Here is a 15021-nt window from a genome sequence, read left to right as displayed (position 1 = left end):
GAACTAGAACTGAACTAGAACTGAACTAGAACTGAACTAGAACTGAACTAGAACTGAACTAGAACTGAACTAGAACTGAACTAGAACTGAACTAGAACTGAACTAGAACTGAACTAGAACTGAACTAGAACTGAACTAGAACTGAACTAGAACTGAACTAGAACTGAACTAGAACTGAACTAGACGACTAGAACTGAACTAGAACTGAACTAGAACTGAACTAGAACTGAACTAGAACTGAACTAGAACTGAACTAGAACTGAACTAGAACTGAACTAGAACTGAACTAGAACTGAACTAGAACTGAACTAGAAACTGAATAGAACTGAACTAGAACTGAACTAGAACTGAACTAGAACTGAACTAGAACTGAACTAGAACTGAACTATAGAACTGAACTAGAACTGAACTAGAAAAGAACTGAACTAGACTGAACTAGAACTGAACTAGAACTGAACTAGAACTGAACTAGAACTGAACTAGAACTGAACTAGAACTGAACTAGAACTGAACTAGAACTGAACTAGAACTGAACTAGAACTGAACTAGAATGACTAGAACTGAACTAGGAACTGAACTAGAACTGAACTAGACAACTGAACTACCTACTGAACTGAGACTAGAACTGAACTAGAACTGAACACTGACTAGAACTGAACTAGAACTGAACTAGAACTGAACTATAACTGAACTAGATGAACTAGAACTGAACTAGAACTGAACTAGAACTGAACTAGAACTGAACTAGAACTGAACTAGAACTGAACTAGAACTGAACTAGAACTGAACTAGAAATGAACTAGAACTGAACTAGAACTGAACTAGAACTGAACTAGAACTGAACTAGAACTGAACTAGAACTGAACTAGAACTGAACTAGAACTGAACTAGAACTGAACTAGAACTGAACTAGAACTGAACTAGAACTGAACTAGAACTGAACTAGAACTGAACTAGAACTGAACTAGAACTGAACTAGAACTGAACTAGAACTGAACTAGAACTGAACTAGAACTGAACTAGAACTGAACTAGAACTGAACTAGAACTGAACTAGAACTGAACTAGAACTGAACTAGAACTGAACTAGAACTGAACTAGAACTGAACTAGAACTGAACTAGAACTGAACTAGAACTGAACTAGAACTGAACTAGAACTGAACTAGAACTGAACTAGAACTGAACTAGAACTGAACTAGAACTGAACTGAACTGAACTGAACTAGAACTGAACTGAACTGAACTAGAACTGAACTAGAACTGAACTAGAACTGAACTAGAACTGAACTAGAACTGAACTAGAACTGAACTAGAACTGAACTAGAACTGAAATAGAACTGAACTAGAACTGAACTAGAACTGAACTAGAACTGAACTAGAACTGAACTAGAACTGAACTAGAACTGAACTAGAACTGAACTAGAACTGAACTAGAACTGAACTAGAACTGAACTAGAACTGAACTAGAACTGAACTAGAACAAACTAGAACATGAACTAGAACTGAACTAGAACTGAACTAGAACTGAACTAGAACTGAACTAGAACTGAACTAGAACTGAACTAGAACTGAACTAGAACTGAACTAGAACTGAACTAGAACTGAACTAGAACTGAACTAGAACTGAACTAGAACTGAACTAGAACTGAACTAGAACTGAACTAGAACTGAACTAGAACTGAACTAGAACTGAACTAGAACTGAACTAGAACTGAACTACTGAACTAGACTGACTAGAACTGAACTAGAACTGACTAGAACTGAACTAGACTGAACTAGAACTGAACTAGAACTGACTAGAACTGAACTAGAACTGAACTAGAACTGAACTAGAACTGGAACTAGAACTGCACTAGACTGAACTAGAACTGAACTAGAACTGAACTAGAACTTGAACTAGAACTGAACTAGAACTGAACTAGAACTGAACTAGAACTGAACTAGAATGAACTAGAACTAACTAGAACTGAACTAGAACTAAACTAGAACTAATCTAGAACTAACTAGAAATGAATAAGAACTGAACTAGAACTGAACTAGAACTGAACTAGAACTGAACTAGAACTGAACTAGGAACTAAACTAGAACTGAACTACAGAACTAGAACAAAGAACAATAGACATATTTGTTAAACATAAAATAAAACACTTACCAAAAAAAAAAAAATATTTAAAAAATTAACAAAAAGAAGTATGTAATTGTTAAACAAATTGCCAACATCTACAAAATTTTCCTAAAATATCAGAACATCTACATGTTTTAAATAAATTTTTTAACTAAAATCCTTATTACAAATTGACAACACAAAAAACACACGCAATAAAATTTACAAACAAAATTTTAAATAAAAATATTTAAAATTATAAATTTCTCTTAAACTGCGGGTTTTCTCAAGTAATTGTAAATTTAATTGATTTTGAATTTAAATTATTTAGACAAAAAAAAAAAGATTTTTTTCTTTTTTTTATAAAAATTTAGCCATTTACCTATTTCTAATCTACGATATTTGTTAAGTGAATTGTGAGAATGTTTTCTGATTAGTTTTTTGCGTAAATTTGTTTCATTCTTACTCGTACCGTGCGAGAATTGTTTCGTTGTTCCATTCTGTTGGAAATCATGGAATGAGACATGATTTTGTTTAACGCCATCTTGATGCTAATTATTATTTGTGATTGCAGAAAATTAAAGAAATAGAAATATTAATTTTTTTTTAAATTGAAAACTTAAAAAAATAACAGAATTACTACCTTACTAGCACCACGTTTGCTGCGTTTATGATGTTTACGGTCGTTGAACATGCGACGGAAATTCATTTGCATTTTATAATTCACCTAAAATGAAAAAGCAAATCGAAGAAATCGATTAATATAAAATTTTCAAAATTTTTGAAATTTTTTCAATATAATTTATTTATGTTAATAATAAAGGAACTCAGTTGATTCTCTGTGTTTGACTTGAGTTGAGTGCTTTGTTTTGTTTGTACTCACCTGTGTGGATAGATCTCTGTCATCTACGGCGTGACGGCTATAACTAAGACGACGGTGCTGTAAAAACGAAAACTCAATTTTACTAAAAAATGGCTAACATAAAAATTGTTTGTTTTTTAATTGCAAATAAACATTAAATTTTTTTTGAATAATAGTTCCAAAAATTATTATTAATATTTAATAGACACATATCAAAATAAAAAAATTATTATATTAAACTTTAATTTGAAAAGAAAATTTTTAAAGTGATTTAAAAAAATTCAACATTAAACTTTACATTTAATTGAGTGAAAAAGAATAATACAAAGTGAAGTGATATCCAAAAGAAATTAGTGTTGATGAAATTATAGAATAAACTGGTTCGAAGGACCATATTCAAAGCAATGTTAGATAAAAATTAACATTATTTTTTGTTGAAAACTTTAAATTTAATGAAAATATAGAGTGAATTATTCAAATTAATTTACAGTTTTAAAAAATATTCAAAAATATCTTGGGCTCGTAGGACCACTACAACACTAATTTCTTTCCTTTTACTTTTCACCTCAAGTGAATTTTTTTTTAATTTTTATGACTTGTTATATGCTATAAATATTACAATTAAAGCTTTTTTTGAGTGATCTTAAAAATTTACATATAAAGTGCTATCAGAAAACATCAAAGTGTAGTTATTAAAAATAAAAATTGGAACTAAAAATTTGAATTTAAAGAAAAAAATTTGAAAACATGCAAACTGAAAATCAAAAGAAATCAAATAAATGCAAATTAGAATAAAAACTAAACTTATATACAAATAAAATATTTACAATTGGCAAGCGTTAAAGTAAGAAAATTGAAGATAAAATCTTTTAGAATTTCAAATGCAAATTAATAGGTTAAGTTTAAACAATAAAACAAAGTCGTTTTCGTAAAAAAAAATATTGGTCCAAATGTGAATGTCAAATAGACTGTAGTCCAGGCAACAGACCGGACTATAGACTGTACAATAGTCCAGCCTATATACTAGACTCTAGTCAATAGTCCGAATTAAAAACCAGATTATAGCCTTGACTATCAATAGATTATAATCTACATAATAACCAGATTATAGACTATAATCTAGACTATAGCCTAGACAATTGCGAAAACCATAGACTAGATTATTTAGACGACTGATGCGATCAAAGTGCAGATTATAGACCAGACTACACTATGGACTGTACCATAAACTAGCGACTAGACTGTAGTCCAGACTAGACTACAGTGTGGCTTACTGTCTAAAATATAGTCCAGACTACAGCTCAGACTATAGACTGGGCTATAAACTACAATCTAGGCTATCGACTATACTATAGTCCATACTATAGACAAGATTATAGCCCACACTTGCCTTTAGTCTAATAAATAGTCTAATAAATAGTCTAGTCTATAGTCTAGTCTATAGTCTAGTCTATAGTCTAGTCTATAGTCTAGTCTATAGTCTAGTCTATAGTCTAGTCTATAGTCTAGTCTATAGTCTAGTCTATAGTCTAGTCTATAGTCTAGTCTATAGTCTAGTCTATAGTCTAGTCTATAGTCTAGTCTATAGTCTAGTCTATAGTCTAGTCTATAGTCTAGTCTATAGTCTAGTCTATAGTCTAGTCTATAGTCTAGTCTATAGTCTAGTCTATAGTCTAGTCTATAGTCTAGTCTAGTCTATAGTCTAGTCTAGTCTATAGTCTAGTCTATAGTCTAGTCTATAGTCTAGTCTATAGTCTAGTCTATAGTCTAGTCTATAGTCTAGTCTATAGTCTAGTCTATAGTCTAGTCTATAGTCTAGTCTATAGTCTAGTCTATAGTCTAGTCTATAGTCTAGTCTATAGTCTAGTCTATAGTCTAGTCTATAGTCTAGTCTATAGTCTAGTCTATAGTCTAGTCTATAGTCTAGTCTATAGTCTAGTCTATAGTCTAGTCTATAGTCTAGTCTATAGTCTAGTCTATAGTCTAGTCTATAGTCTATAGTCTAGTCTATAGTCTAGTCTATAGTCTAGTCTATAGTCTAGTCTATAGTCTAGTCTATAGTCTAGTCTATAGTCTAGTCTATAGTCTAGTCTATAGTCTAGTCTATAGTCTAGTCTATAGTGTAGTCTATAGTCTAGTCTATAGTCTAGTCTATAGTCTAGTCTTATAGTCTAGTCTATAGTCTAGTCTATAGTCTAGTCTATAGTCTAGTCTATAGTCTAGTCTATTGTCTAGTCTACAGTCTAGTCGATATTCGTTTCTACAGTTGTGTGTATAGTGTTGTCTATAGACTAGTCTACTATCCAATCTATAGTTTAGTCTATAGTTTAGTCTATAGCCTAGTCTATAGTGTAGTCGATAATCTGGACTATAGTCTAGTCTTAAATCTAGTATATAGTCTAGACTATATTTATAGACTATCGACTATACTATAGTACAAACTATTGACTAGAATATAGATTAAATTAGACTATAGTGCAGACAACAGATTAAATTAAAGTGGAGGTTATAGACTATACTATACCTCGACTATACTATAGACTATAATGTTTGTTAATGACTAGTCCAGACTATGGACTACAGTCCAGCCTATAAACTAGAATATAGTTTAGATTATAGATGAGACTATAAACGTAGTCCAGACATATCGATAAAAATTGGTATATAAAGTAAAATATAGACTAGACTATAGTCCAAACCATAGACCTAACTATAGTGCAGACCATAGACCGAACTATATTCCAGAATATAGACCTAACAATAATCAGGAATATTGGGTTTGTCTATCGTCCAGACCAAACTATAGTCCAGATATTTGCAAAAAAAAGTAGCGGTTATGAATTTTTTGGTATTTTCATAAATTAAAATTTTTCGAAGGACCAATTTCTATATAAAAAATATTTTGTTAGATTTTGTAAATTTAAATAAATTTGGTTTAAAAATATTTAAAAATTAGTATAGTTTAGTAAAGAAAATTATGCAAAAAATGTTTAAAAATAAAATAAAATTTGCAAAAAAAAATTCAAAGAAATTGCTTTATGTTAAGAAAAAAAAATCAAAATAATTAACAATTATTTATTAGGGTTAATAAATAAATTTAAGAAAATTTATTACTAAATAACAAGAAGAGAACATTTACAAGAAAGTAAGAGAACTTTTTATTTAATTATTTCTTGGTTAAATATTAATAGAACATAGCAATTTGGAAGAAGACAAATTAACAAGAACTAAAAAAAACAATTTAAAAAAATAAATAATAAAATATTAGACAACAAAAAACAAATACAACCAATTTAAATTGTTTGTTTAATTCGTACCATTTGTATAGAGGCCTGGATACAGAGAAAAGTTTGGTTGTTTTTTTTTTTTTTTTTTTTGGAGAAATTTTGAATTTGTTTTCAAAATTTTTTAAAGAGTTTTTTGAGTTTTTAAATTGATGAATTGGATGTTGAAAAATTGCACATTGAAAAAAATAAATAATTATTATTAAAATACAAAGCCAATTAATTGATGTTATAAAAATTATAAAAAAATTTTTTGGGGAAAAAAAATTAATTATATAAAATAGCGACAAAATGAGTTTAAATTATAAATAAATTATAAAATGTAAGAAAATATTTGTCAGTTGTTGTTGATATAGAAGAAAAAAAAAGAGAAAAATATAAATAAAAATAATTTATTTAATATGATTTTAAAAGTTTAGCAAAAAAGAAGAAATAGAATAGAAATTTTAATTAAAAATTAAAATTTTAAAAAATAATAAACTTAATTTTAAAGCTAAATTTAAAAGTGTGGTTCTAAAGATAAAGTTAATGTTAATGTATAAAATGGTTTTGTTTTTTTTTAAGGAGCAACTATAAAGGAATTTTATATAAAGGAAAATTTTGAAAATTATTTATTAAATAATGGGTTCGTAGGACCATAAAGGGTAAGAAGGATTATAATTATTTTTTATTAATAAAATTCTTTTATAGTTTTTCAATACAAATAGAGCTGTGTGTTTGTGTTTTCTAGCTTAAATATTTATGTATAATAGTGTTTAAGGAATTATTTTATTTAAATTTCTGTTTAGGTTTTTTTTTAAATTCCTTATTATTTTGTAATTTTTAATATAAGTTTCAGTAAAACTTAAGAAACAACATGTATGTTTTGTAATTATGAACTTTGCATAAGAAATTGAAGTAAAACTCTTTAATTTAAAGTATTTCATTAAAAATCATAATAGAAAAATAATAATAATTATAAAAAGAATGATTTTAATGAAATTCTATGAAGAAAACGTAACAGATAATAAGCTATACATACCCTTCTATAAGGTTTCAATTCTTCAGCCAATAAATGATGTATTCTGGCATCGGTAAGATCCTTTTTGGAGGGATTATAATCCAATTCATGCATATCCAAATTACGCGAACAGGTATTATCCAAATTTGTAAGACTGGGACTAAAGTGTGTATTAAAAAGTAAATGAAGGTACAACAAAAAAAATTGGTTAATATGGTAATTTCCAAACTATAAGTTGAGCCACAACAAAGCTACAAAACAGCTATTTCAATTAATTAATAATTATTTACAATATTTGTAAAAAAAATATAAAAAAGTTTTACAATATTTGTGATAAATTTAAAAAACATATCTTTCTCTTTTCAATTATTAGTTTAAAAAAAGAAAAATTTTAATTCTACTTAAGTTAGATTTGTTATACTGTTCAATACATATATTAGTTACCAGGAAAATATTGAGAATATGTTCTCAAATCTGTGCTAACTAGTTCTAGAATAATTCCCGATTTGTTTAAAAATTTCACTTAAATATTTCCCCAATAATTTTACTTAAAAAAAGACAAGCTAGTTAGATATATGGTATATCAATGGTTAGGAAATTTTATTGCTCTTCGTGAGCAGTTCTTAAGACATTCTCTAACACTTGTCTAAAACTTTTTCCTATTCCCAATTCATGAATTCTAGAACTAGTGGATTAGATAATACAATACAATACAATACAATATTTTCCTGGGTTTTAACATTAAATTAATTAATAATTAAATAATAAACTACTTGCTATTAAATAAATAAATAAATCTAAAAGTAAACGAATTTTAGAAAATTCAGTGCAGTATTTTTTATGTTTAAAAAAATATTTTAAAGAGTTTTTTTTTTTAATTAAAAGTTAGAATTATAAAATTAGTTGTTAATTTATTGAAATACTTAATAGCGAACACAATTGTTCCTTACGTAATTTGCTTGCGTGAATGCTATTGTGAATTTTATGTTGTTCATTCACAATAGTTGTTTTTATTCTTAGCAAGTGTAAACTGTTTACAAAATTCAATCAACAAATTTTTGGCAGATGTTTTTTTTGTTATGTTATGAAGAATTGAACTAAACTTAAACTGAACTAGAACTAGAACAGGACTGAACTTCAACTGAACTACATCTGAACTACAACTGAACTAAAACTGAACTAGAACTGAATTAGAACTGAACTAGAACTGAACTAGAACTGAACTAGAACTGAATTATAACTGAATTATAACTGAACTAGAACTGAACTAGAACTGAACTGAACTAGAACTGAACTAAAACTGAACTAGAACTGAACTAGAACTGAACTAGAACTGAATTAGAACAGAATTAGAACTGAATTAGAACTGAATTAGAACTGAACTAGAACTGAATTAGAACTGAACTAGAACTGAACCAGAACTGAACTATAACTGAACTAGAACTGAACTAGAACTGAACTAGAACTGAACTAGAACTGAAGTAGAACTGAACTAGAACTGAACTAGAACTGAACTAGAACTAGAACTGAACTAGAACTGAACTAGAACTGAACTAGAACTGAACTAGAACTGAACTAGAACTGAACTAGAACTGAACTAGAACTGAACTAACTGAACTAGAACTGAACTAGAACTGAACTAGAACTGAACTAGAACTGAACTAGAACTGAACTAGAACTGAACTAGAACTGAACTAGAACTGAACTAGAACTGAACTAGAACTGAACTAGAACTGAACTAGAACTGAACTAGAACTGAACTAGAACTGAACTAGAACTAGAACTAGAACTGAACTAGAACTGAACTAGAACTGAACTAGAACTAGAACTGAACTAGAACTGAACTAGAACTGAACTAGAACTGAACTAGAACTGAACTAGAACTGAACTAGAACTGAACTAGAACTGAACTAGAACTGAACTAGAACTGAACTAGAACTGAACTAGAACTGAACTAGAACTGAACTAGAACTGAACTAGAACTGAACTAGAACTGAACTAGACTGAACTGAACCTAGAACGAACTAGAACTGAACTAGAAGAACTAGAACTAGAACTAAGAACTGACTTAGAACTAGAACTGGAACTTAAAACTGACTAGAACGACTAGAAAACGAACTAAACTGAACTAGAACTGACTAGAACTGAACTGAACTAGAACGCAACTGACTAAACTGAACTAGAAGAACTGAACTGAACTAGAACTGAACTAGAACTAACTAGACTGAACTAGAAAACTAGAACTAAACTAGAACTGAACTAGAACTGTACATGAACTGAACTAGAACCTGAACTAGAACTGGACTAGAAATGAAAACTTGAACTGGAACTAGTAACTGAACAAGAATGAAACTAGAACTGAATAGAACTGAACTAGAACTGAAAACGAGAACTGAAACTGGAACTGAACAAGTCATATTATTCAAATTCATTACTAAATGCTTGTCAAATTACGGTAAGTCCTCCATCTTGTTTCTCCACCCATACAAACATTAGTCTCAAACAATGTTTAAAGTAATTTGTTGCTAACTACAAAGTTATTCCCTTTGGGATCTTGTTGTTATTTAATGTCAAATCATTTTTAAATGTTATTTTATAAATTCCATTAGAAAATAGTTTTTTGACACTTAAGCATATGATTGACATGACATTAATTGTGCTCGAGTGTGTAGTGGAAATTGGTAAGTATAATGTAAACAATATATAGATAATATAGTTTATATAAGATTGTATATATATATAGCTGAAATATATACTAAAAGAAAAAAAAAATAATAAACATTCATGTTAGTAGTCTTGATAGAGGTAAAGAAAAGGTTGTTAAGACATTAAGAAATTGTTCATGCTTTAAGGTTACAAATTTAAAAAGGAATAAATTTATAATAAATTCTTAATAAGATCAATTATGAAATGATCAATTAGAAATGATATTAAAATAACTTTCAAATACACATTTAATTAACTTTATCGAAAGTTTTTATGGTAAAAACCGTCTACATAGAGCACAGAACTGTTTCTATTTGAAGAATCCTCAATAAGTTTAATTGATCTATAAATTTACTCCTTTAAATTTATGTTTCTTTAAATTGTTTATAAATTTAGTGTAATTTAAAATTATTTAATTGTAATGTTAGTAGTTAATATTATTTTTATAAAAAATAATAAATTTTCATAACTAGATTCGAAAATCTTTAAAACATTCCCGACGTTAACAAGATCTAGTTTTTCAAAAAAAAAAAAAAAAAAAAAAAAAAAAAAACATACAACATGCACTCGTTTTTATACGTTGGTTATGGGAAACATTTTCTCTTGTTAACTCAAACAAAAGTGTGTTAACTTAAGAAAAAATGCCCAACCTTTGAGGGAAGAATAAAATAAATTGTCTAAAATTCGTTTACCAGGTTGTATAAATAGTTGGCGGTGCCCACCTTCCACCAATACAATTATTGGTGTAATTTCTAAATAAGGCACTCATCGATTCTGTGCCTGTTATTTGACCAATTGTTGAGGGATTACGACGCATTACTTCGATAGCATCACGCATGGTTAATTTCGAATAGGTTTCAATAATTTTCGGTTCGGCACCCTGGAAATGAAAAAAAAATATATTAATGTTAGGAGAACTTTAAAAAAGAAACCTAAACTAGTTTAATTAACTCAATTAATCTTAAGTATAAATCCCACCCTTTTTCTTAAACTTGAATTTGAATTTTGAGTTTTGTTTTTATATTTTATTTATAGACCTTCTTCATCCTCATCTTCTTCTGGATTTCTTTGTCTTAATCTGTAACTGAAATTATCTTGAGATAATTGTCTATGTTCTCTACGCCTCTCGGCAGCCGCTTGCCGTTCTCTTTGCTTAATTTTTTCGGTATATTGCTGCATAGGTATATGATCCAATAGGAATGAATCTTTTTCAAGCTGAAGAAGGAAGGAGGATGATGAAAAAATTATCCAGTGACCATTTCGAAACCCCCACATCAAACTACTTTTATGGAAAGTCCAGACTATAGACCGGATCGTAGACAAGACTATACTAGTCTATAAACTAGACTATAGACTAGACTATAGACTAGACTATAGACTACACTATAGACTAGACTATAGACTAGACTATAGACTAGGCTATAGACTAGACTATAGACTAGACTATAGACAAGGCTACTGACTAGACTATAGACAAGGCTACTGACTAGACTATAGAATAGACTATAGAATAAACTATAGACTAGACTATAGACTAGACTATAGACTAGACTATAGACTAGACTATAGACTAGACAATAGACTAGACTATAGACTAGACTATAGACTAGACTATAGACTAGACTATAGACTAGACTATAGACTAGACTATAGACTAGACTATAGACTAGACTATAGACTAGACTATAGACTAGACTATAGACTAGACTATAGACTAGACTATAGACTAGACTATAGACTAGACTATAGACTACACTATAGACTATAGACTAGACTATAGACTAGACTAGACTATAGATTAGACTATAGACTAGACTATAGACTAGACTATAGACTAGACTAGACTAGACTAGACTAGACTAGACTAGACTAGACTAGACTAGACTAGACTAGACTAGACTAGACTAGACTAGACTAGACTAGACTAGACTAGACTAGACTAGACTAGACTAGACTAGACTAGACTAGACTAGACTAGACTATAGACTAGACTAGACTAGACTAGACTAGACTAGACTAGACTAGACTAGACTAGACTAGACTAGACTAGACTAGACTAGACTAGACTAGACTAGACTAGACTAACTAGACTAGACTAGACTAGACTAGACTATAGACTAGACTATAGACTAGACTATAGACTAGACTATAGACTAGACTATAGACTAGACTATAGACTAGACTATAGACTAGACTATAGACTAGACTATAGACTAGACTATAGACTAGACTATAGACTAGACTATAGACTAGACTATAGACTAGACTATAGACTAGACTATAGACTAGACTATAGACTAGACTATAGACTAAACTATAGACTAGACTATAGACTAGACTATAGACTAGACTATAGACTAGACAATAGACTAGACTATAGACTAGACTATAGACTAGACTATAGACTAGACTATAGACTAGACTATAGACTAGACTATAGACTAGACTATAGACTACACTATAGACTAGACTATAGAGTAGACTATAGACTAGACTATAGACTAGCCTATAGACTAGACTATAGACTAGACTATAGACTAGCCTATAGACTAGACTATAGACTAGACTATAGACTAGACTATAGACTAGACTATAGACTAGACTATAGACTAGACTATAGACTAGACTATAGACTACACTATAGACTAGACTATAGAGTAGACTATAGACTAGACTATAGACTAGCCTATAGACTAGACTATAGACTAGACTATAGACTAGCCTATAGACTAGACTATAGACTAGACTATAGACTAGACTATAGACTAGACTATAGACTAGACTATAGACTAGACTATAGACTAGACTATAGACTAGACTATAGACTAGACTATAGACTAGACTATAGACTAGACTATAGACTAGACTATAGACTAGACTATAGACTAGACTATAGACTAGACTATAGACTAGACTATACTAGACTATAGACTAGACTATAGACTAGACTATAGACTAGACTATAGACTAGACTATAGACTAGACTATAGACTAGACTATAGACTAGACTATAGACTAGACTATAGACTAGACTATAGACTAGACTATAGACTAGACTATAGACTAGACTATAGACTAGACTATAGACTAGACTATAGACTAGACTATAGACTAGACTATAGACTAGACTATAGACTAGACTATAGACTAGACTATAGACTAGACTATAGACTAGACTATAGACTAGACTATAGACTAGACTATAGACTAGACTATAGACTAGACTATAGACTAGACTATAGACTAGACTATAGACTAGACTATAGACTAGACTATAGACTAGACTATAGACTAGACTATAGACTAGACTATAGACTAGACTATAGACTAGACTATAGACTAGACTATAGACTAGACTATAGACTAGACTATAGACTAGACTATAGACTAGACTATAGACTAGACTATAGACTAGACTACAGAATAGAGTATAGACTAGACTATAGAATATACTATAGACTAGACTATAGGCATGACTATAGAATATATATAGACTAGTCTATAATCCAGACTACAGATCAGATTATAGTCCAGGCTGTAGACTAAACTAAAGTTCACGCTACAGAATAGACTATAGTCTAGAATACAGAATAGACTCTAGTCTAGACTACAGATTATATATAGTAAAGACTATAGAATAGACTATAGTTCAGTCCAGTCGTAGAAGAAAATAATTGACACATAACCTAAACTTGTCCCTTAAATTTTGCAAAAAAAATTCAATTAAAAAACCATTAAAATATTCACTCACCTTAAGATCTCTTATCAACAGAGGACGTATGAAACGATTGTCGAAACGTTTGAATTTATCACGCACATTGTAATTGCCAGTTTTACCAATAATATCCTCAATGCCAGCCATTAAATGATCCATAAACTAAAAGTGTCCCCCCAAAAAAATGTTAATATTCAATTTCAAGGCTTTAAACAAAATCAGTGAACTTACTCTTTCATGTATACGTTCATTCATGGTGGGTTTACGTTTATTCGCACGTTTAACATTTAAAATTTTAACGAGCGGCTTAATGGTGATGCCCTGCAAGAACACGGTAAAGTATATCACAGCAATGGTAGTGGTAACAAACATATTCTTTTGAGGCACAACACGTTCATCGATTAACAGGACGAGGGCAAAGGCAACGGCACCACGTAAACCACCATACGACATAACGAATTGATCGACGCGAGATAGTTTATGTAGACGGAAACGATTTGCTATGGCGGATAGGACAATGACACCTAGAAAAAATTAATTGAAGATACGAATTTAGTAACACATTCCCTTTAAAAATATAAAATCTTATATAAATAGATTTACACTTACCTATAACTCTAAAGAATGAACAGAACAATATGGTTAATAGAACAAACCAGGTATTCCATACATGATTATTATTAACGGTGGCTACACCCAAGAACATAAATATAACTGTTTCCGAGGAACTTGATATCATTTTTAATGCATATTTGACGGTTGTATGCGATTTTTGTGATATATTCGATTCGACATAATTTTTCATGGTAATACCGCAGAACGTAATACTGAAAGGAGAAGACCGGAAGTTAAATTTTTAGAGATCATTATATTAAACGCCATATTTCATTAACTGAACTACAACTGAACTAGAACTGAACTAGAGCAGAACTAGAACAGAACTAGAACAGAACTAGAACAGAACTAGAACAGAACTAGAACAGAACTAGAACAGAACTAGAACAGAATTAGAACAGAACTAGAACAGAACTAGAACAGAACTAGAACAGAACTAGAACAGAACTAGAACAGAACTAGAACAGAACTAGAACAGAACTAGAACAGAACTAGACAGAACTAGAACAGAACTAGAACAGAACTAGAACAGAACTAGAACAGAACTAGAACAGACTAGAACAGAACTAGAACAGAACTAAACAGAACTAGAACACTAGAACTAGAACTGAACTAGAACTGAACTAGAACATGAAGCTAGAACAGAAGTAGAACAGAACTAGAAAGAACTAGAACAGATAGAACAGAACTAGAACAGAAACTAGAACAGAACTAGAACAGAACTAGAACAGAAGCT

The 15021-nt window shown here is 30.0% G+C and overlaps 1 protein-coding gene across 14 annotated transcripts in view; it reads right to left on the bottom strand.

The window, feature by feature from the left end:
- The window catches only part of LOC119603800 (sodium/hydrogen exchanger 3), a 96423-nt gene that overhangs the window by 34280 nt on the left and 47122 nt on the right, over window positions 1-15021 (bottom strand). For 5 of the 14 annotated variants that reach the window (XM_037955978.1, XM_037955984.1, XM_037955980.1 and 2 more), the window contains exons 8-16: window positions 14280-14497; window positions 13902-14194; window positions 13707-13832; window positions 10648-10835; window positions 7271-7409; window positions 6283-6297; window positions 2987-3043; window positions 2747-2830; window positions 2576-2654 (exon numbers count right to left, since the gene is read on the bottom strand). In XM_037955978.1, the coding sequence (XP_037811906.1) occupies window positions 2576-2654; window positions 2747-2830; window positions 2987-3043; window positions 6283-6297; window positions 7271-7409; window positions 10648-10835; window positions 13707-13832; window positions 13902-14194; window positions 14280-14497 (1199 nt within the window). Of the gene's footprint in view, window positions 1-2485; window positions 2655-2746; window positions 2831-2986; window positions 3044-6282; window positions 6298-7270; window positions 7410-10647; window positions 10836-13706; window positions 13833-13901; window positions 14195-14279; window positions 14498-15021 lie in introns of all 14 variants that reach the window. The other 9 variants (XM_037955982.1, XM_037955983.1, XM_037955987.1 and 6 more) reach the window with 5 other exon arrangements.

This window comes from Lucilia sericata, unplaced genomic scaffold (genome assembly GCF_015586225.1).
Source record: "Lucilia sericata isolate MDLA Ls3-8-SP2 unplaced genomic scaffold, ASM1558622v1 Contig000337F_arrow, whole genome shotgun sequence".
NCBI classification, from domain to species: Eukaryota; Metazoa; Arthropoda; class Insecta; order Diptera; family Calliphoridae; genus Lucilia; species Lucilia sericata.
This window is presented reverse-complemented; position numbering and strand designations above follow the sequence as displayed.